Here is a 24852-nt window from a genome sequence, read left to right on the forward strand (position 1 = left end):
ATGAAGTTGTAGCTTAAACTCACCCAGGGCCTGCTCCTGGGTAATCTGGCCACTTCTCTTGCCACACAACTAACTGGCGGTAAGATCTGGTCTTGGGAGTAAGGGAGGAGTTTCCATATCCAGCATGCCTGAGCATTTGGCCGTATATCTTTTGTGTCTATTCTGCTCTAGGAAACTTCTGGGGACAGGCGGCTTTGGTTGATAGCAGGATTTACTTATTCCTGGATCCCTTGTGCTGCCAACAAAATTTCACAAACAAGCCTCATCAGGATACCTAACAGTAAAGATGGCTATAGTGTTGATGGACTTCCAAGGGAGAAAGGAAGCTTAGAAACTGAAGAAAAAAAACAGAACCTAATCATGAGTTCTGCCAATCTATCTTAATCTGCTAATGTTCGACAATGTTCTAGGACTAAAACACTACAAACGTTGAGTGGCCATTAGTAAAGGATAATATCATCCAGAGGCTGTAGTTCACAGACTACAAGCACTTCATCACAGAAACCACATAGACGGACTTAATGCAGTTGGCAAATGTGGTCTCCAGCTCAGAATCAGCCGCAAGAGTAAAATCATCACAAGTTAATGGGAGGACGGGATGAGATCTGTAGTCAAAGGACCAAAAAAGAAGAAGCCTGAAAGAAAGTCGAAGAATTTAGAAACAAATAAGAACACAGCTTTCAAAATCTGAAAGAGGTAGTTTTGGAATAAATCACAGCATTACTTTATATAGTAGATCATAACCAAAAGGTTTCACAACTCATTAATTTATATGAGCTTAAAAGGATTTAGATAGAGTCATAAATGGTAGATCCACGACACGTAATTAAGGGAAACTAGAGATAGCACTGGACATCTCTAACCTGTGGAGTGTGACATCACTGAGGCACCTCTCCTCCAACACTTGCCCTCAGTGCCACCATGGGAAGCACAGCCCTCAGCCAAATGGGACCAGACTGAGGGACAGCCATCATGTGTAATGTGCTCTTGTTGGCTGAGATAATCCTGTGTCAATAAAACTGCTTGTGAAATACATCCAATAAAGTGTCTCTTAATATCTCTGCTTCATTGTGTAACTTGATGGCTTAGGTAAAAGATTATTAATGGGTGTTCTCAAAAAAAATAATTTTGAAAGCATCCAACTGCTCCAATCCTCCCCATCTACATTATTGCTCTTATCACCTCTCTATCCTAAAAAAAAAAAAAAAAAAAAAAAAAAAGCAGAATGGGCTTTTAAAAGTTTTAGCTTAATGAAAGGTAAAAGGCTAAAGTGCTTTCTACCTAACCTGTGATAGTGGGTCTTGAATGTCAGGGCTTCCTAGGGGTCATGAGATAAGATCACACACTTTTCAATGCCATTCCCCAAAGCCTACAGTCTCCTTTAAACATGCAATACTTTGGTGTCCTTCGATAAACAGCAAAGCAATCCAAAGGCTTGGAAATGCCTCTATTAGACAATAAAATGCACTAGATTTGACACCTCTAGGAATCCTGAAATGTCATAAGAATATTTTTTGAAATTTCAGCTAAAACAAAAATGAGACAATAGGTTGCACACATCAGATTGTTTTAAACAGAAATTTAGATACTATCATGTAGTACAAGGATGTAGGAAAACTGGAACCCTCACTCGTGCTGGTGAGAGTGGAAACAGAAAGCCACTCTGGATAGCAATCTGACAGCAGTTAATTTACAAATTCCGCATATATTCTACTATCCAGCAATCCTATTTCTGGGCATAGGGACAGGCAACTTCTCACAGGGGGCCACAAGAAGATGTGTATGAGGATGTTTATCTCCAAGTTGTTTAAGGTAGCAAAGTGTCAGAAGTTGGAGTTCCTGACTAATAAAATGGATAAATAGTATGAAAGCTGTGAAGACACTGGAGCACCACACAATGGTCAGCCATAATAAAATAGATTATTATATAGCAATATAAAAAATCTCAAAAATATAATGTTTAATGAAAAGAGTAAGAAACCACAAATCCTACTTTATGGTGTGAATTGTGTGGGTCTTAAAAACAAACATAACAAAGCAACATCATTTCAAGAATACACATATTTAATAAACAGAAGATGGATTATAAAGACCTACGATAAACACTATAATGAATAACTATGGAAGGGGAAGAGAGATGGGATGCAGGGGAAAAGAAAGAAAATTAAATAGAAACCTTGCCCAGAGAGATCACAATGCTAATACTGGGACAAATGGAGGAGTTCGTTTAATTCCATTCTGTGCGCCTGGTCTAATGGGGGAAGGGTTGGGAAGGACAGAAGAGGAAAAAGATAAGAAAACAGAAGAAATAAATCTTAACCTCTTGATATTATAAAATCATAAATTGTTATTTTTTTAAGTTTTCATAAAACAATTCATATTTGGATATTTAAAAAATAGAACATATAATCTTAACCCAGTTACTACTTTAATCCCATAGACTTTAATCCATCTAATGCAAGTTGTATAGAAAAATGATTCTTTTTTCAGCATATAAAGTGTAATTTTTTCCCACCACAAACTGACACTCACTGATTTATAGTTTTTTATTTTGTTTGTCTAAAACTTGTCATTATTAAATCAGTGAAATTCTTTGAATTATTTACATATGACATCCTCAGTGTCAAATGATTTATCTCCATAGAGATAAATTCAGTTAGAATTCAGCGATTCCAAAATTCTATAATAACTTTTAGCTATTAACACTGTATTTCTAAATGTGTATATAATTTTCTCCTTTCCTCCCTCTGTTTCCTTGTGTCTCATATTCAAACACTTTTATAGATTTATACAGGAAATGGAAAAAAATTATATGTAAAAAAACGAGAATCATGATGCAGATACTGTTTGCAAACTGGTTTTTTCATTTGTTGGTTGGTTTGTTGGTTGATTTTTTTTTTTTTACTTAATAATATGTTGTTAGCTTCTTCTGGTGTCATTATCCTCCGAACATATGATTTAGAGAGGTAGGGCTTTGCAATATTTTTTAACAAATCTACTACTGGACATTTTTATCATTTCCAGGTCTTCATTCTTCCAAAAAATACTGCAGTAAACATAAAATGGGTATAGTTTAATTTTAGAAAGAGATGAGGAAGTTTAAAAGGGGAGTGCATTAGAATAAACTATGCCTCTAAGAAAAGCTGATAGGGCTCAAAAATCATTTGCTTATATATCAGATTCTGGTCTTCACTGCTCTGTGAGGGCATTATACTGGTTGCAATTTTTAAATTAGCAAAACACACCAGGAATTTTGTGCAATCAAGTAATAATTGGTTATGTTAAGAATATTATCATTTTGAAAATATAATTCCTAACAACAGTGAAGAAGAGTTGGGGAGGAACTTGCATACCTCTTTCCACAGTGAAAAGCATAACATGACCCAAAGTTTTCTCCTCTCTTACCCACCTCAAATACTATCACACTTGGGATGAAATACAATAAATAAGAGCATGTTGTACAGAAGCACGTGAGACCCAGGTTAGGGCTTATTGCAAAACAAGCCAATCTAATTCAACAGTTCTGACACAAAACGCTGAGCCATGTCCTGGAGAGCATACAAAAATGAATAAGATGGAATTCCTACCTTCAAGGCATTTATAGTGTGGCACTGTGGTGGGAGGGAAAAGCAATTCTTTTAATAATACACTAATAAAACATGCCAGCATTTTTTTAATGTATGCTTTTGTAGGAAAAATCGCACAAGCCGAAGAAAACAGGCTGGGGATGGGAGCAGATGCAAGGGAAGCAAGAAGAGATGTCAGAAGACTTTACAATATATCCAGATATGAAGAGCAATACTTCTCAGAAATGGCAACAAAAGCAATAGCAATGAAAACCCAAGAGAGAAGGAAAGCTAGTTTAAGGCCAGACTCTGAAATAGGTGTGGATGATTATGGGATGTCTGTAATCCAAGTAGAGGAAATAGGTGTGGGAGCATCTGCACTCCCTGGAACTCTCTATACAGTCTGTTCCACAGGTATGGTCTACCATAGAAGTAACCTCTGCCTGATCTAAACCCCGCTGAGATATTAGGGAGCAGAGACACTCAGTACAAACCTTAGCCTCCCAGAACTCAGCATACACACCTTTGTGACATGCTGCCTGAGAGCTAACATCCACCCAACAGATAAAAAGGCACAAAAGGTGTCAGTGTTACTACCAAAGGGAGATTCTCAAAGAAGGGCCACATTTATTCATCACTCCTGTTCACCAGTTTCAGACCTGGAAATGAAGACTGAATGTGGGGATGACTTTAGTAGAGAGAAAAATGGGGAACACTGGGAGAGGGTAAGTGAAGGAAGAGGATGTTTGAATAGATTATTTCTCAAACCTGGTTAAGCATCAGAACCATCTGAGCTGACGATCAAAAGTACTGATTCCTGACCCCACCTTTCCACCTTGGGTGATTCTGTTCAATAGGTTTGAGGGGAGGTCTGGGAATCTTCATTTTGCAAAATCCCTCTCAGTGATTCCTACCTGGAGTCAGGTTTAGACCCACTGGTACAATATGAAAGCCCTGTCCTCCGTGAAGATGCAGAACATTTATATTTGTATCTGCATGTGGTCTTTCTCAGCATAATAGGGAGAAAAAAGATCAACAAATCACTGTTTCCCTGGGCAAGTCTCTTAACATAACTCTACCTCAGTTTCCTCCTCTGAAAAACAAAGGATTTGGGGTAGGAAATAAGTCAGATCCCTTGTAGTTCTAAAATAACATGATTTTGGTGCTTAGTTAAGTGAAAGCTTTAAAGAAAAATTAACTCAAGGAAAAAACAACCCATCTGGCTTTACTGAAATATTGTGAAAAAGTTTTCAATTCTAAATTGGTTCCTTATATGGTTTCTCTTTCTTTTTTATGATCTTTTTTCGTAATACTCTCTTTAAGCTCACAGATATGGCATATTTTTTAAAGAATTGTTATAAATAATATAAATGCCAGATTCTGTTTTACATAAGTCAAACAAAATAGCAATGGTACAATGTACCAACATTACAAAGTACGTGGGATTTACACAGGATGTAAGAGCTTTATTTTGACATTCCTTAAATGTTCATGAACCATGTCCTACTTGGTTGGGGTTGTTCACCCTACTTTGTTCAAGACAGTTTTAGCAGCTCAAGAAATGCTATGCCATCAGTGGTTCCCTGATATAGGATACTCCTTTGATCACTTTCACCTGGACTAGTTCCTGGTTCATGGTAGGTGATCCAAAAATATTTATTGAATGAATTAATAAATTCACAGATACACAAAAATCTTTCTCTTTGCAAAAGTTCTCACCAATGGCTCTTAAACTATATATTCCCATTGACAATTTAGTCTCCTTCATATTCTAATATAATTTTTACCCTACAATTTTTATATGTGAGTAAAGAGATTCTGGTACCAATTCCAGTGTGTGTGTCTGTGTGTGTGTGGTGGAGGGGTGGGGATGGGGTGTTCCTCACACCAACAACAAGCAATTCTCAGGACACCAGCTGGGAGTCCTATGATTCACCTCAATTCTGACACTAACCACCCGGAGATAGCATCAGATTCTACAGGTAAAGTGCTCAGTCCCACAAGACTGCCCTCCACTTCACGTACCAACTGCAAGTCCAGGTTGTAACTTGTACTTCTGATGTACTGGCTATAAATCAGAGGTTTCCACGACCTCCTCATTGGGTTCCACTAGTTTGCTAGAGTGGCTCACAGAACTCTGAGAAACATTTTACTTACTAAAGTACTGGTTTATTAAAAAGGATATAAGAGAAACAGCCAGATGGGAGAGATGCATAGGGCAAGGTATGGGGACATGGTACAGAGCTTCCTGCCCTCCCTGGGCACGCCACTCTCCCAGCATCTCCACATGTTCACGAACCCAGAAGCTCTCCGAACCAGTCCTTTTGAGTTTTTATGGAGGCTTCATTATATAGCCATGTTTGCTTCAGAAAAGATTCCTGAGCTGTTCTACCACCTACCTGCAAGTGCTGCTTTTCTGCATGACGTCAGCTCGATGATACCCAGAGAGTTTGCAAAAACCGTCATTACTATAAACTACAGGCCAATCCACAATCTGGGCATTTCCCAGTAAGAAACTCGATTCTAAAGAAGAAAGAAGAAAAGGAAGTTTTTTAGCTTCATTTAACAATGTATTTCTTTCAAGTAATCAAAAAGACAAATTCATAAAGATAGACAAATGCAATTATGGTGTGTTATGGTACAATCATAAATTCTATTCTTGAAATTGACATAATCAGCTTAGCATGATCATCAAATGAGATCTGCAATAAGTACAAGATTTGCATACAAACTTAAAACCCCATTGAAAAGAAGCTGGTTTTAATACCTCTTTGCATTCAAATATACTCTAAGTTATGAAAACAAAATATGGGTGATATTAAATAAGTGCTAATGATTATAATAATTACACCTAAAAACAGATTAGTTTATTAAGATTAGGGCTACAGTTACTTCTCCACAAATTGAGAATACCGAACTTCTTAACAGAGGCAAATTGGGAGACTCCTCCAAAAATTCTATTAAAGTAATTTTGACATGATGGGACAAATTCTTTGTCCATTAGATTGATCTTGAGAAGTCTAATTTAAAATAACATTGAAGAGTCCCTTTTCAAAATAAAATTATTCAAAGATAATTATTTCAACCACATACTACATTGAATTTGGAAACTATCATTATTCTAAATAAAAGAAACATCTCTGATCTATTTTGTATGGAGAAGTGGTTTTTCTTTAAGTATAAAAATTAATATAAAAATAATATCTTTTGGTATCAACCTTGATTGGAAATCCAGTAGTTTTAGGTAGTAACTAGCAATTTTGTAGCTCACATGATAAATGTGTTAACTTTTAATGAATTAAAATTAGAATATTAAAATTTAAAAATGAAAAATTATTTTTAAAATAAATATTTAACAAGAGTAAAATTTTTTAAAGGAATATTTACTTCAAAATATCTACCTAAAACAACCTCCCTTGAATTCATATTTAGAGTAGTGTGCTAAGGAGAAAATTAATTTATGAGTAGAAGTCTTTAAATTTAAATTCCACTCACAGTGGTCTTAATAAAAATAACAAGGCAATTCAACATTTACTAAGGAGCTGCTAACTAAAAAGCACTACTCTGAGTCAGACAATGAGATAGAATAAAGACCTTTTACTCTCAAAAAACTCACTTACTAAGAAAAACAAATACATAACAATCAATTACAATTTAGCAGAATAGATGCTAAATCAAGAAGCATAGGACAAAATACAGGAAAAAAGTCTCTTTCAAAGCACTTAAAAAACAACCAAAAATAGACAGAAACTGTAAAAAAGGGAGATACATTAGGTGAGATATTCATTATCTGCCCATTCCCCTGAGAGCACTTCCAGTTTATACAGTGATAGTGCTCAAGCAGAAAATTTGTACAGGGCTAAAGAGTCAAAGGTCATGATTTGGGACTACCAAAGCAGCTTGAAGGGGGAGATCATCTAACATATGGAGCCATAAACCTGTATATAAATCCTCCTCAAATCCTTCTCTGTGACCTAAACTGTGCATGCACAGGATGAGACTACAAAGAACCCCTCTAGGCCAGCAATGACTGGAAGACTAAAGAGGTAGGCAGAAATTTCACCAGTTCCTCAAAGCCAGAAGACAAATTTTAGAGTTCAAGTCCTATCAAGTTAGAGAAGCTTGGCAAATACCTCCAGCTTTCCATTTAAGCCACAGAAGGCCATGCTTTAGGAGTAAGAAACAAGTCTCAAGATAAAGGTCTGTGACCTGGGGCTAAGACATAAAATGTAGAAAGACTCACACTAAAAAAAAAGCTAAAATCATAATCAAGATGACCTACCAGAAATTTACCTGCTAAAATAAAATACAGCCCTCTTCAGAGGAATATAATGAAATCCAAAATCTCTACAATGCATCAACATAATGTCTAGTATACAATTAAAAATTATTAAGCACGCAAAGAAACAGAAAACTGTGACAATAATCAAGGGGAAAAATAAGCAACAGAAAGAGAGGTTGATATGGGAACAAACAAATAAACAATAAAATCTCTGAAATAAAAAATTACTTGGATATGTTTAATAGCACATTGGACAATAAAAAAGAAAAGGCAATTTAAAAACATATCAGAGCAAATTATTTGCATTTGCAATGCACTTTTATTGCAAACTGAAGCAAAAAAGAGGAAAAGATTGAAAAGATGTCCCATAGGACAATACCCAGCAATCTAAAATATATGTAGCTGAGTCTGAAAAAAAACAAGACAGAATAGGGTATAAATGTTATTTGGATAAATGAAGACTAAATTTTTTCCAAATAGCATGAAAAATAACAACCTACAGATCTTAACTCAGTAAACCTCAAGCAAGATAAATACAAACAAAGCCACAATAGGAAGATGACAGTAAAACTGCTGAAAATGAAAAACAAGAGAGAAAAATCTCAAAAACATCCAAAGAAAAAAGACATATTTTTAATGTGTGTTGAAGGGGTGAGGGAGGGAGATAATAAGTACAGCATACTAATCATGAAAAACAAAGGAGGCCAGAAAACAATGGAATGGCATCTTTAAGATAGTCAAAGAAAAATATTCATCAACGTAGATTTTTATATAGAGCAAAGATACTCTTCAAAAATAAAGGCAAAATAAAGACATATTTAGAAACAAAAGCTGGGAGAATTCATTGCCAACAGAATCACTCTAAAACAAAGGCACTAGGTATTTTAGCTGAAAGTAAAAGAGAAACATTAAATAATAATAATAATAATAACCCCCACCAAAAAAGTCAAGAAGGGAAAGACAAACAACAGATGGGACAAATAGAAAATAAACCAAAGGACAGTAGCCCTATATCCAACCATATCAAGCATTACATTAAACGTAAATGGGATAAACACACTAATTAAGACAAATTTTCAGACTGGATTTTTTTTTTTAAAAAATGAAAAGAAATTGATGGTTTACTGTTTTAAGAGAGCCATTTAAAGTATAAAGAGATAGGTAAGTTGAAAGTGAAAGGGTGGGGAAAATACACTACCCAAACACTAAGCATAAGAAAGTAAATGTGACCACATTAGTATAAAATAAAGCAGTCTTGAAGACAAGGGGTAATAGAGATAAAGAGGGGCATTTACTTATAATGAAAGAGTCAATTCATCAAGAAGACATAAAGCTCCCAAATGCATATGAAAGTAACGAAACAGCTTCAAAATACATGAAGTAAAAAAAGAAAAACGACATAAGAAAAAGGAGAATTAGACAATTTCACAATAACAGTGGAAGGTTTTAACCCTCCCACCTTGACTGGCAGAACAACCAGATGAAAAAATGACTGCAGATACAGAGTATTTGAACAGCACCAACACTATCAACTAACTGGAGCTACCTCATGTTTATAGAACACCCCACACTGTGCTACAGGATACACACTCTGTCCCAGTGCACATGGAATTTTATCAAGACAGAACAGAATCTGAGCCACAAAAATTGTCAATAAATTCCAAAATATTGAAATCACATATAGTATATTCTCTGACTTCAAAGTAATTAAATTAGGAACCGATTTTTTTAATTATTTAGAAAAATCTAGAATTTTTCGATATTACTCAATTCATTTCTAAACCAATGGGTCAAAGAAGAAATCAAAAGAAATTTAGAAGATAGCTTTAACTGGATGATAACGAAGTAACAACATATTGAAATTTGTAGGATACAGTTAAAGCAGTGCTTAGGAAGAAAGTTACCATTTTAAATGTTATATTTTAAAAAATAAAAAGTTTAAAATCAATGATCTAAGCTTTTATATGAAGAAACTAGAAAAATAATAGCTATTAAATCCAAATTAACTAGGAAGAGAAAAATAAAGATCGGAATGTAGATCAATGAAAGAGAAAACATTCAAAACAGAGTGAACCTCAAGAAAGTCAAAAGTTGGTTTTTGGAGAAGATTAATAAAAATGATAAAGCCTTAATAAGACTGATAATGAAAAACAGAAAGAGTGAAAACTTAAGTTACCAACATCAAGAGAAGACATCACTGGATATATTACAGACAGCAAATGATAATAAAGATATAGTGTAAACAATTTTGCCCAATGAATTTTAAAACTTTGATGAAATGAACAGCATGTCTGAAAAAAAAATAAGAACAAGTTACAAAAATCAGCACAAAAAGAAATGGACAATCTGAATAGTTTAATATTTATTAATGAAAACTAAAGGCCCAGAAGGCTCCAGGTTCAGCAAATTCTTTCAAATATTTAAATAAGACATAATACAAATATTACACAAGCTCTCCCAGAAAGTGGATGAGAAAACATTTCTTACTTGTTTTATGAGATCAGCATTATGAGAATACCAAAATCTGACAAGGACTGTTAAAAAAGAATTAATGACCAATCGATCTTATGAATGTAGTTGCAAAAATTCAGAAGAAAATATTGGCAAATTGAATCCAGCAATACATAAAAAAGAAAATAGATCATGACCAAGTAGGATTTGTCTCATAAATGTAAGGTTGATTTATCATTATGAAATCAATCAATGCAATCCACCACATCAACACAATAAAAGGAAAAAAATCCATATTATTATATCTCAATAGATGCAGAAAAAAGCATTTTACAAAATTCACTCTCATTCATGATTAAAATCTCTGAGCAAACTAGGAATAGAAGGAAACTTCCTCAAACTGATAGAAGTTACCTACTAAAAAACTCAAAGCTAATGTCATTCTTAAAAGTAGAACATTGAATGCTTTCCCCTTAAGATCAGAAAAAAGTCAAGAATGTATGCTCTTAGTCCTTATACTCAACATTTTATTGGAGGTCCAGCTAGTGAAATAAGGCAAAAAAGAAAAAGAAACACAAAATATATAAATATTGGAAAGCAAGATGTAATTTTTTTCTGTTTGCAGATAGCATGACTGTTTACATAGAAAATCCTAAGAAATATTCATCTAAAATTAATAGTTGAATTTAGCAAGGTAGCGGGATATAAAGTCAACATAAAAGACAATTTTATTTCTATATATCAGCATTAAATTCTTGGAAAATGAAAAACAGTTTCACTTAGAATAATATCAAAAAATATAAAATACTTAGAAATAAATTTAACAAAAGATATGCAAGACCTGTAGAGTGAAAACTAAAAAACACTACATAGTTAAATTAAAGAACACCTAAACAAATGGATAGCTATTCCATGTACATGAAATGAAAGACTGGGAATTTTTAAGATGTCAATTCTCCACAAATTGATCTATAGATTCAATATAATCCCAATGAAAATATCAATAGGAGTTTTTGAATTGACAAAATAATGTTGTTTGCAAAAATGCAAATTACCTAAAATAACGCAAAATAAACTTGAAAAAAAGAACCAATTTGGAGAAATACACCACTATAGCAATTAAAATAGTTTGCAATTGGAGGACAAATAGATCAATGAAACAGATTAAAGAGTTCAGATACAGAACCTCACATAAATGGTGAACTGATTTTTTGCAAAGATGCCAAGGCAGTTTAATGGGTAAAGAAAAGTCTTTTCAGTGAACTGTGCTAAAACAACCGGATATCCATATGAGCAAAAATAGAATGATGACCCCCACCTCACACCACACACACAAAAATAATTTTAAATGAGTCACAGACCTAAATGCAAAAGTGAAAACTAAGAAGAAAACATAGGAGGAAATCTTTGCAACTTTGAGGAAGACAAAAATTTCTTAGATAAGATTCATATAGCAATCACCATAAAAGCAAGCAGTGATAAATGTTAGACATCATCAAAATTAAAATCAACTGTTCATTCAAGGACACTGACAAGAAAATGAAAAGAAAATCCACAGCCTGAGAGAAAATATTCACAATACAGATATCTGAGAAAGAACTATCCAGAATATACAAAAAAAAATCCTACAAAAGGACAAATAACCCAATTAACAAAATCAGCGAAGGACTTGAACAGACATTTCACAAAAGAAGATATGCATGGCCACTAAGCACAAGAATAAGATGCTCATCATCATCCAGCATCAGGGAAATGCAAACTAAAAGCACAATGACGTATCTCTGCTCAACCACTAGAGTGGTTATAAAGACCAACAGAACAAAATGTTGACGAGAATATGGAACAACTGAAACTCTTTATAACTTTCTAGTGCAAATACAAAATGGTATGGTCACTTTGAAAAACAGTTTCTTATAAAGTTAAATATTCAACTATGACTCAGAAATTTCACTCTTGGGCATTCACTCAAGTGAAATGAAAACATAGGTTAACAAAAAGACTTGTGTAAAAAAGTTCACATCAGATTTATTCATAGTAGACAAAGCTGAAAACAATGTAAATGTCAATCAGGAAGAAAATGGATAAATATTACAGCACATTCATATAAGAAATACTACTCAGCTCTAAGATGGAACAAACTACTGATTCACGCAACAACATGGATGAATATGAAAAACATTATGATGATTGAAAGAAGCCAGAAACTATGATTTCATTCATATGAAGTTTAACTACAGGCAAAGCTAATCTATGGTGATAGAGATCCGAACAATGATTTCTGAAGGGAAAGGTAGGGGGACTGACAGGAGAGAGGAGAGAGAGCTTTGTGGGGAAGGGCATTGTTCTCTGTCTTTACAGAGATACAGGTTACACATTTGTCAAAAGTAACTGAGCTGTACACGTAAGATCGGTGTATTTTACCTCATATAATCTATATGATCTATAACTTCAAATTTAAAAGAAAACAAAAGAAGGATACAGGACAAGGAGAATCAGAAGTTTTAGGAAGGCAGTGGCATCTGAGCTGAACCTCAGCTATAAGAATGGTGATACTACTTTTCCTTGGTACCTAGGGTGGTTAGAGTAGAAATTAAAATGAGCTTAGTCCTGAAAAAAAGCGTCATAAAGTATAAGTTCTTCTATAAATATATGATATTTTCAACTATAAATATGTGTAATATGATCCTCAAAAATTAACTTCTTCCCCCCCCCCCAGCCCTGGCCAGGTCCTAGTCAGTTGACCTTCTCTAATCCATGTACCCCCTGCTTCATGACTACCTAGTAGGTAAATGCGACAGTCCATTCAGTTAGCTACACAGTCTCCCTGCCTCCACGCATCCTGATTGTCAGACTAACGTTCACTGGTCCCCCTGAAACCCTGCCCTCATCCTATCACTCTTCTCCAAACTGCTTACACCATCAAATCCTCTCCTAACTTGCAAACCCCTCTGAAATCCAGCCTCCCCCTCCCTACCTATACAAACAGATTTCTCATTACTCCTAAAGTCCATACCATTGCAGTTAGGTCAGTTTCCCCATTATGTCCCCAAAATATATTCACTCATGATGCCCACTATCCACTTGAAACACTTTTCCTCCATCCTTTGCCTTTTAAAACTTTTAAGAACCAGCCCAAAACCACCTTCTCTACAATATGTTCACTGAGTACCACTCAGCTCACATCCCCTTCTGGTTACCACCATACCTGTCTCCAACCCTTCACAGGACAAACTTTCCATTAAGTTCTCTATTCTTGTTGGCTCCATCTTCTTAGCAACTATTTACTCAACTCACTCCTGTCTGGTTTCTCTCCTTACCACTCCAAGACAGCCAAGATCACCAATAACATCTCCACGTCACCAAACCCAAAGGACGCTTTTTACTATTCACTTGACAATTCAGAAGCATTGGTAACCATTCCCTCCTTAATAATTTTTCAATTCTTATCTTTCATAGAACAACATTCCCATTTCTCTGGACACTCCTCCATTTCCTTTGCAGGCTCAACATTCTTTATCCAGTGAGTCTGTATTAGAGTTCCTCCATGTCAGTTCCTCTTCTACTTTCACCTATCTCCATAAATTCAGGAACTCATAATTTTGTATCTCCAAACCAGACCTCTTCTACAAACTCTAGATCTTGATATCTAAGTTGATCTCTCTTCTTAGATACCTTAAATATACCTCAGTAGAACATGTCTATGACCTTTCATTCCCCTAAATCATGTGCTTTTCCAGGGTTTCTTATCTTAAAGAATGAGATCACCATCCACGTAGCTATGTAAGCCAGAAATTGGTGAACAAACTTTCAACATCCTTCTCATAACCCTTATATCTAATCCATTACCAAATATTATTGATTTTTGTCTCCTAACAGTCTTTCAAATCTCTCCATTTCTCTGGATCCTCACCATAATCTCCCAACTCCAAGCTTCCATTGTCTCTCCCTTAGAGTATTCCAAGAGCTATCTAATTGTTTACTCCCACCTTTCATGGGATTCCTTCAATGGACTGTCCACATTGAAGCCAGACAGGTGTTTTCAAAATTCAGATTGAATCATGTGCCCTCCCTGCTTTAACACTCGTCAATATGTTATCATGACTTTCAGAATGCCCAAATTCTTTCCATGGCCTATAATGACTTCAAAGTCTGTCAAACCTTGTCTCTCACCATTCTGCCCCTTGCTCTGAGTACCATAGCCACACTGCTTTTTCTTATATCCTTGTAAGCTTCAAGTTCTCTCCCACTGTAGAACCTTTTAACTTGTCATTCCCTCTGCCTAAACACCATTCCTTACCCTTCTCATCTAGTTGACACCTACATTTATCTAGATCTTAACTCAATTGTCATAATCTCAGCAGCTTTCTTTCCCTGACCTTCTGGCCAGGTCATCCCTAATAATTTTAGACATAATGTACCTCTTCCTCACAGCCCTTATCACAGTTGCAATTTTATACCTACTTGTGTCATGATATGATTAATGCATATCTGCCTGTTGGGCTATAAGCTCTCTAAGGACAGAGCCTGTGTCTGTTTTGCTCACATTTGATCCACCATTACCTAACACAGTGCCTGGCACATGGTATAGGCTTGCATATTGGTTGACTATATCAATAAATAAATGAATTAATATATTCTTTCAGAGATCTCTCTTTATACCAATACTCTTTATACCAATGTATCCAATGTATACCAATGTATCACAAAATTTAGTATGTAATACCTCTCTAAATACTTCATATATGCTATTTTTATCTTCTCAAATGGATTATATAGTCCTCAGGATTATAAATTTTATGCCTACTGTGCATATAAGAATTGTAATATAGTAATTACTTTTTGATTGAAGGAATTGCCAGTATTCCAGGAAAGAGAATCCCACAGTCCTAAAAAAGAAGGACTATAAATATTAAAGGGCCTGCTGAGGGAGACCTTCTTTCCTCAGAAACTGTCCAAACTTGTGTTTTTCAAACTTTTTCTAGTTGAAGCTTAGTGATTCAATGTATGCTTACACACAAGCACACACGTATACACACAACTGAAAAAATTTCTCAGACAACATTTTCTACATGAGACGTTCTCTATTTCTATTCTGTTCCAATTTTTAGTATGCTGGTCAATATCCATTAAATTGATTTACACTCTAATAAAGGGTTATATCTTATGATTTTAAAAACACGCTTTAAACTATCCTCAAAGGCCTTGCAGACCTCCTTCTCTCATAAACAGACTTGTTTTCAAGACATTTATTAGAATTTGGATGAAGAGCTCTAACTGTTCCTAGTTAACTCTGCTATTAAAAATATTAGCCTGCCCCCGTCATAGCATTTTCAATAGCTCTACAGTGGAAAAATTAAGATTCCAGCTCAGCGGAGTCCAGTTATCACTATTCATTTGCTGTTGACATAGTATTTCATTCATACCCTAGTAATTCTATGTAATAACAAAACTAACAACAGAAGCAACCATTAGCAGAGCCCCTACTCGGTGCTGGGCATTGGACCAGATGTCACACATGTTATCTCTCATGTGGAAAGGGACTCTGTTCCTCAATGACTCAGAGACTCACCGAGGCCCGAACCCCCAAGAGGTCTGAAGCAGCACTCCAAACACAGGTTCCCTGAATTCTAATTCTTGACTGAGACACTTGCAAATTCAAACTTTTTCTAGGGGGAATTGTGTCTCTTTTTTTGCTTTAGATGAAAAAGTAGGAAGACTAGGAATGAAGGTGAGTACTAAAGCAACTCACTGCAGGGAGGACTAATTCTCATATTGGCTGGAGGCAGAGCTGTTTAAGGAAAAGTACACCGAAGTTGGAATCAAAAGTGAGCTGTTGAGATGTTGCCTTTCCTTAATCCCATTTTTCAAAACATATACTTGATCTTAACCAATAACATAGAATATGGACAATTCAGATATTTGCCAGGTACATACTAGAGTATTTGCCTGTGTATTCAATCAGACCTAGCAATTTAGAAAGTTTTTGAAAACCAACTTAGAGTTTAAAAAAATAGTCTAGGAAATATACTCTCCATTCACCTTTAGGCTTCAAGTTTGCGTCCATTAATTTAGGCCATCAGAGAGTGAAGTAACAGGACTGATGTGCTCACCAGTCCCCACCTGGAGCTCTTAATGATTGCACATTAACAATATGTTCTCTAGGTTTAGGAGGACAGACGTAAGAACTGCTTCTCTCATTTCTGAATGTTTTATAAAACCATAGTCGAGAAAATTAGCCACAGCCGCATAAGTGCTAGGTCCTTCATAAAACAAGTCATCAACTGGTAAATATTCATAACAATCAAATTACCACAAAGAGCCCTGTCCCCAAATCTGCCAGAACTTGGATCTCGTCTCAACACTACCAAAGAAGCTACTGTGGAAAACGTGGGGAGCTTTGACTAGGTTATTGGTTTCCTCAAACACAAACTGGAGACAGCGATACCCTACCACTCTGGGCAGTTTGCGCAGATTAAATAGAGTAATGTGAGCAAAATCTTTATAAACTAACTATTGGAGCAAAAAGGCTTTATAAACTATTACTGTTATTGTTTACTATGTACAAGATTCTTTTACACCTGTATCATATATGCAGAGACAGCTTTCTATGTGTGAGTTCTGTGTGTGTGTATGAGCTAAGAACTTAGAAAAAATAACTTTTTAAACATTGACCCCGCAAACTAAAATCTACAAAATTATACTGAAAGCTAAACTAGAAAATAAAATATTAGGAGGAAGGAGGGAAGAAAGCAGAAGGGGAGACAAATTTTTTTTAATGTTAAAGGCTAAATTAGATGGAAATTGCTAAATATTAAATAGACTGCCCAAGAGCTTCTTTTGGAAATTTGTCCACTTGTTAGTTGAAACACAATATGTGTATATGAAATATTCATACAGCAGTTCCATTTCCCTGTAGTCGGGAAAATTATTGTTTCAGTGAATGTGAAATCTGGTATTATTAACAAATATTAAGAATAGGACAGCAAATTAATTAAAATCGCCTCCCAGAAAATTTTAATTTTCTTTGGCTTTAAAACACGGTGAAGAAAAGCAATCTGGCTACCGAGGGGTAACTTCTCTGCAAAGGAGATAAGTTGCTAATGTAGAAAATGAGACCAGTTCAGAAGAGTTGGAAACACAAAGCCTTTAAAGAAATTGCCCAGAATTCTGAGTGACCGTCACTGTCCTCATTGTCATGGACTGAATGCTTGTGTCCTCCCAAAATTCTTATGTTGAAACCCTACCCCTCATGTGACAGTATTAGGAGGTAGGACCTTTGGGATGTGGTTAGAATTTGATGAGGTCTTGAGGGTGGAGGCCCTCAGGAATAGAATTAGCGCCCTTACAGGAATCACGAGAGAGCTTGCTTCCTCTGCCCTGCTCTCTGTCATGTGAGGATACAATGAGAACGAGTACTCTGCAACCAGGAAGAAGGTTCTCACCAGAACCTGACGTGCTGGCACCCTGATCTCAGACTTCTAGCCAGCAAGACTGTGAGAAATAAATTTCTGTTTATTAAATAAATAAGCTGCCTAATTTGTGATATTTTGTTATAGCAGCCCAAATACACTAAGACATTCATCAACCAATCTTAGGGAAACCAGTTCTGATTTGTCTTCATAGCTCTCAGCACCCTGAGAGCCATGAATTCTAGAAAATGGAAACTTCCTGGGGATCTGGACTGTCTCAGTCCTTGAAGATGTTTACAAACATTTCGTGTCCAAATGGGTCAAATATACAACATGTTCCTGCATGCGGGGCCTAAGAATTGGGTCCTTATCCCTACCAGGTGATAGTAGTCCAGGACAACATTTCAGAAGCTATAATTCCAGATATGAGCAGATTCCTGAATGATCTCTGCAAGAGACCAAGCTTGAAAACATCTCATTATGTTCTTTCAAGACCACCCAGGATCCTTTCAGAGATGGATGTGAAATACAACAAACACTTTTTCCTCAAGGGTTAAAAGGTCAAAAACTAAATCGTAGGCCCTTAGTTCAAAATGGCCCAACTAGGATCATTATGAGTGTTTCTGATTTTGACTGCACATTCGATTGGGATGGAGTTGAGGAGCACTGGAGGGGGCCACAGGAGTTACTCACTCCAGGCCCCACCTCTCAATGAGTCTGTTTTAACGGGTCTGGAGGGAGTTCCAGGCATTAGTATTTGTTTTGACATCTCAGGTGGTTCTAAAGTACCTCCAGGGTGGAGAAGTACAAATCTACTGCAGTAATTCCTAAAGACTGGAGCTGCAATAGAATCTTGTCATAAGTGTCAAAAATACAGATTGCTAAATTCTAATGCAGACAGACTGAATTGACACCCTCAGTATGGAACACAAATGCGGCCACAGAGGTAAGTCATGCTCAGCCAGATTTGGGAAACTTTGATCTTGCTACTCAAAGTGTAGACCAGTATCACCTGGGAGTTTATTAGCAATGCAGAATCTGGGACCCACCCAGACCTGATGAATCAGAACCTGCATTTTAACAAGATTATTTGGTGCTTCCCCAAACTCATGAAGGCACTGATCTTGTGCATCCTTTCCTTCCTTTTATGGATGGGAAAGCAGGCCAGGAAAGTTAGACTCAGCTAATGGAAGAAAAGAGCGTCTGGTCGGGGAAAAAGACAGAACCAGGCCTCACCGTCCAAGACTTTCTATTCTATAACACTATATTTCTGAACTGCTGTCTAAGCTTTAGCTTTGTTTTCATGTAAAGGATGCACTTCCTCTTTATAGTGCTATTTCTTCAGACAATAGGAAATTTGTCAATTTAATACCACTACATATTAATCTCATTCCTAAAGGAGACCAGATACAAACCATGAGGTCAATAATCCTGGTTGAGAGAAATTTCTGGAAGAAGAAAGGTTATATTCAGTCAATGAAAACAATATAAAAGCATGTGAGATGTTCCTTCCCTTTCTACAGCAATTCCAGGAAAAGAATGTTTTCCTCTGAGCTGCTCCAACATTACCTGTATCTAGCATGATTAGATAGTTTTTCGGTTTTCTTGTTTTGTTTCGTTTTTATGAAAACTATACCGTTCTCTGATCCAGAAATTGCATGGACATTAACAACGGTGGAACACCTTCTTTTGGAGTTAAACCTTTCTCTCTCTCCCCCTCCCTCTCCTTATCAACTCTTTTAATGCAGATTATCCTGGAAAGACATATTTAAGAGCACTAGCACAGAGAAGTTTTCAGATATTTTAAGAAGTGCTAAGACACACAAAAGAATTCTAGAACACTGAGGAAGAGAAAAGATGGAGTGGAGGCGAGAAGGGAAAGAGCTTCACAAAAAGAAGCCAGAAACACTGAATATAAAACACTTTCACTAATTTATAGTTTATCCAAGGTCTAGGGTTGCTTCTGAGGAAAGTCAAACCAGATTTTTGCTCTGATTGTATTCGTTTAGTCCTAACTTTGGAGAAGTGCACCTCCCACAAATCATCACTCTTATTCTGAAAGCCCTAAAATGCTGGCACAGAGCTTCTCCAGCAGAGGTGAAGGGCAGGCGGAAACCCAGAAACCTGCCAAGGGGTATTTCAATTTGCTCTCCGGGGTTGCCATGAGGAGGAACTTGACTGCCCGTGCTCACAGCTCCACGTATTACCCGACCCTCCACAATCTTCTAATTCAAAGAGCTGAGGAACACACATTCCAAAAACCAGTGACCAAGAAGGGAAATTTGAAGCTTCAAAGTAACACAATAAAATCCATGTCACAATCATTAATGTTTTCTAAAAGAGAAAATGCTGATTGTCAAATATTCATTACAAAGTTAGGTTTTGGTTTGATTTGGAAATTTCCTTTGTTTCTCATCTGAATCAGCCTCTTATTAAAATCTGAAGCTAGATGTTTCTAATCCACAAGAAGTCACCTCTGTACACAGTCACACTGAGTGAAGCTCCCTTTGGCTGCATTCTTCTTAAAATGAAAAGGGAGCTCAACGACAAAGTGACAGTGAGGTGATCTCTAGAGCTTCACTCCAAACCTGGCTCTCTTCCAGTTTTCTCCATCTCAGTGAAATCTCCCCTACCTCTGTCCACACCCAGATGCTTGAGCCAAAACTCTGAAAGTCATCCTTCACAATTCTCCATTCATGCCATCCAATTCATCACCGAAACCTAATAATTCTACCAAGAAAACATGTCAGATGCATCCATGTCTCCCCATCTCTACTGCTACCACCCCAGGGCAAGCCACCGTCATCTCTTGCCTTGACTATTGCAACAGCCTCCCACCTGGTCTCCCACTATCACTCCTCCTCCCTCCAACCCAGCTTGTTACACAACAAGCAACCCTTGCGGCCAGGAGATTTGTCCACTGCGCTTGGAATGTAATGGAAAAGCCTTACCCTGCAGAGCCGGTCCCTAACTGTCTCTCCACCCTGTTTCTCCTCTTGCTCTTTTTTTGCCCACTGCAATCCAACCACGCTGGCCTTTAAGCTTAACTTAGCCACTCATTTTCTCTTTCTCTCCTTAGTATGTTTTCTTTTTGCCTGAAATATTCTTCTGTCCACTTATCATTTACCTCTTACTTTATGTCTCAATTTAACACTACTTCCTTACAAAGGCCTTCCCTGACAGCATCTCCCAATCGAAAATGGTCCCTGTTACACTTGATCACAGCGCCCTCCCCTTTTCCTTCAAAATGCTTACCACAATTTGTAATTACATATTTGATGCGGGTTTGTTGAATGCCTGTCTCCCTTACCAGATTCCAAGTTCCATGAGGTCAGGGAGCATGTCTATTTGTTCATCACTCTACTCCCACAAAAGTTTGCTGAATGATCAAACCAAATATAAAAATTCTGATTCCCATTTAAAGTCATACAGTCAATAAATAATTATTAGAGCAATGCTAGATATTGTCAAGGATGTAGATAAGGATCATGCTAGGTATTTTTCTTCAAAAAAACTGACAATTCTGTTTAAAAAAATTAGATGTTCCCAAGCAGATTTCCCCACACTCCAGAAACTTGTAAATTTAAATAATGGAGCATATATTATTTTTTCAACTTGTCTTCTGGGTGAGTGATATCTATAGATCTATTTAAGTTTTGTACAACAGAAACAGCAGAACAATCCCTGAAGCACATACAGCACATTTTATTTGGGTTAAACAAAATTTTGGAACAGATGGCTAAACAGAAGCATACATAATTTATATGTCATGCCCACATCCACAAGGCTGATTTCTGGAAGGTGCTTTGCCCACTTCTACTATATCAATAACAGAATATAAGGTGGTATCTTTCGTGTCCTTACAAACACACCTTTATCATATAGCTCTGTAGCAATGATTTATATGTGTCTCTGTGTGTATGTCTGTGTATGTGTCTGTAGACACATACACTTTGTACCTTCCACAATGAGACTAATTATTACATAGTATTATTGGCAACATTAAGCAGACCATCACTGTGGGAGTTTGAAATATGCAAAAAAATCTGTTAATTTATTCAAACTTGTTCAGCTGTCATCAAAGAAAAAAATATGCCTCCACTTTTCATCTCCTTCAAGATCAAAGGTACATTTTTAAGTTTCCGTGTTTCTTTGATGGCATTAACTTCATCATTTTTCCATCTAGCCAAAGTGGTTCAGAATGCATGGGATACTTTAACATATATTTCTGAAATTCTAATGGTGAGAATAACAGCAATTTTGTTAGAAAGAGTTTCTCCACACACACAAAAAAGAATGTTCAATAAGTCAAAGTTTCTACTTTCAATGGTTGGAGTTCTGTTCACTAGAAGATGGATTTCTAAAAAGTATACTGGTCAGAATCATTAGAAGCAAAATGTAATTGCAATAATGGCCCATATCACTCACAATCTCATAATACAACAGAAAACCTTCACTCCGATATACAGAATGACAAATTTTTACTGGATTTTATTACAATGAAATTTCTTAAAATACCTAAAGCCATAAGACATTCGCTAGTTATATAATCTTGGATAAAAGCTAAATCAGTCAAGATGGGTTTATCAGGGGGGGAAAGAATTACATATTTAATGTTTAAGCATAATTTTTCAATCCAGCAAATAAGCAAACCTTGTTTTTGAAAATGAAATGCATCTGTTCTGAAGGGATTATGTATTTTCTTTGAAGTTAACCTTTCAAGGCAATGAAACACTAACGGCAAGATAACTAATGAAGAATTGCGACTAAAAGACTCGTCTAAGCCATACACCTGGTAGAAAAACAGAAGTGAGGTCTTGTTGAATGTATTTACAATCCAATTAATTTCCTAAAGCTTTGTCCTTTTTTTTTTATTATTTCTACCATCTATGCAATAAGAGCCAATCATTCAAGGAGAAGATACGGATCCCAAATTCAATTTATTTGTCTCCTTTGGCCAGATTTCACTGGCCAGTTATAAAAAGAGGCTGACATTTCTGCCTTATTCTTCAGCTTCTCCAAGCACTGCCAGTTACTCAGGTAAAGAGAACTGATTTTCTTTGGCTCTAAGTAGTAGTTTTTTTGTTGAAGGGAGGAGAGATGTTTTTGTTTGCTTGTTTTTGGTTTTGTTTTTTCTCCAAATAAGTCAGTCCTTGGTAAAGTGAATCCAAATCCTTTTAAGCCCAGATCCCCTAGTTTATGACTTAGGAAAGTCTCACTATTTAATACTTCGCTTTCTTTAGGTTAACAAAAAGAAAATCTCCCCTACCTTACCTTCTCTAGAGAAAATAGGAAAAGGTGAATATTTATTAAGCCCGTACTATGACGAGGCACAGGGCAAGAACTGCTACATTTGTGGCTTTGCTTAGTCTTTCCAGCAGCCCTACAAGGTGGTTATTATAATCCTGGAGTCCCAGTGTGTCGCCATGGCTAAGGGCTAGAGCCAGGACCGGAATCTGTGTCATCAAGGTGAAAACGCCTTTGCTCTGTTGAGAGGAGTGTTCTCTGAGCCTTGGACATACCCCCCAGAGTCCCAGAAAGATCACCAGTTACCTCGACCATGATTGCTCTAGTAGAGAGAGAGGCTGCTTTAGGAATGAGTAAGGAGAATGTATCACACCTTTCATGCCTCATGCTCAGGGGAGATATTTTGTTTCTGAGCCCAGTTAACGAGGCCATGCTTTCTTTCGACCTGTAATTCTCTCTTTGGCCCATCATATTTCTATCCACTGGCTGCATCTAATGTCAGTCATGGACATGTCTCATGCCCTGAGATGAGTCAATACAGCAAACAGGCATGAATTCACATACTCTACACACAGCACTTATAGAGAGTACAAAAGGAGTACATGGCGAAATTCTTACTCCTAAAGATTCGTAATCTGGTTAGGAAGTAAGACTGATATTATACTGAGTGGGAAGCCAAAGAGGACTCTAAGATTTCTAGACTAAAAGACTAAAATATTAAAGACACCATTGAAGAAATGGGGAAATATCAAAGAAATTAAGCCTGTTTGAAGCCAAAACCAACGATAAATTCAATCCTGGCCAGGGTGAGTTTTAGATGACTTGTGAGAAGTACAAGAAGAGAAGTTCTACAGGCCACTGTAAACAGAGGACTGGAACGCAGAGAGGACAAAGTTTAAATTATGACAGAGGAAGCTTGCTCTGAAAAGGAGGGTGAAGAAGTCAGAAAGACAGTTGAAGGCTGAACCTGGATGATAAACATTCTTCAGGAGGGGGGAGAGGAGGAGAAGGGAAAGGAAAGAAGGCGAGGAGAGGAGAAAGAGAATAGAAAAGAAATACAGAGGGACTAGAAAGAGAATCCAGGAAAAAAGGCAGGAGAAAGTGCAAAGTCATGAAAGCCAAAAGATGAACATGTGTCTGGAGAGGGCAGGGAGCATAGTCTCAAATCCTGCAAAGCCAGAAAAATATGGACAAAGAAAAGGCCTTTGGATTCACAAGATGAATGCTCACTTGTAACCCTTCTGGGAAGTTTCAACATTAGGGTATAGACAGAAACCTGCTGAAAAGCAGTGCAGGAGGAAATGGTGACCAAGAATTAAAGGCATCAACTACAAACGGTCCATTCAAAAGATTTAGACATCTAAATGATAATAATAACTAACAGCACTGATACTGATATGGTGCTTGCTGTGGGGGCCAGACACTGTTCTCATCACTTTGCACATATTACCTCATTTAATCCTCACCCCAACACCACAAGCTAGGTACTATTATTACTTGTATTTTATAGAGAAGAAGATGAGGTACAGATAAGTCGAGTAAGTCACAGAGCTACTAAGCTTCAAAGCCAGGACTCTAATGCAAGTCTCCAGAACCTACAGCTCCTAACCAATGTGCACACTGTCCCTCGCAGAAAAAAAGGAGGAACGTTATTTTTATCATTGTGTTCATCCTGCATCCCCAGTGCTTAGGTCATTGCCATAGCATACAGTAGGCACTCAATACATTTTTGTTGCATTCATGAATGATTAACTAGAAAGAGCATGAGGGTCAAGCAAAAGGATGAGAGTTGTTTCTAGGGGACTTATTCTGGGACTATTTTACCCTCATTGAAGAATTCCTCTATTCTCTCAATGCTATAAATACATGAAAATAAACTCATTGTGCTTTAATTTTC

At 36.6% G+C, this 24852-nt stretch overlaps 1 protein-coding gene across 1 annotated transcript in view; it reads right to left on the reverse strand.

Moving 5' to 3' along the window:
• The window catches only part of KCNH5 (potassium voltage-gated channel subfamily H member 5), a 305105-nt gene that overhangs the window by 272370 nt on the left and 7883 nt on the right, over positions 1 to 24852 (reverse strand). The window contains exon 2 of the mRNA XM_046647837.1: positions 5966 to 6089. Within this exon, the coding sequence (XP_046503793.1) occupies positions 5966 to 6089 (124 nt within the window). The remainder of the gene's footprint in view (positions 1 to 5965; positions 6090 to 24852) is intronic.

Source organism: Equus quagga, chromosome 20, assembly GCF_021613505.1.
Source record: "Equus quagga isolate Etosha38 chromosome 20, UCLA_HA_Equagga_1.0, whole genome shotgun sequence".
Taxonomy (NCBI): domain Eukaryota; kingdom Metazoa; phylum Chordata; class Mammalia; order Perissodactyla; family Equidae; genus Equus; species Equus quagga.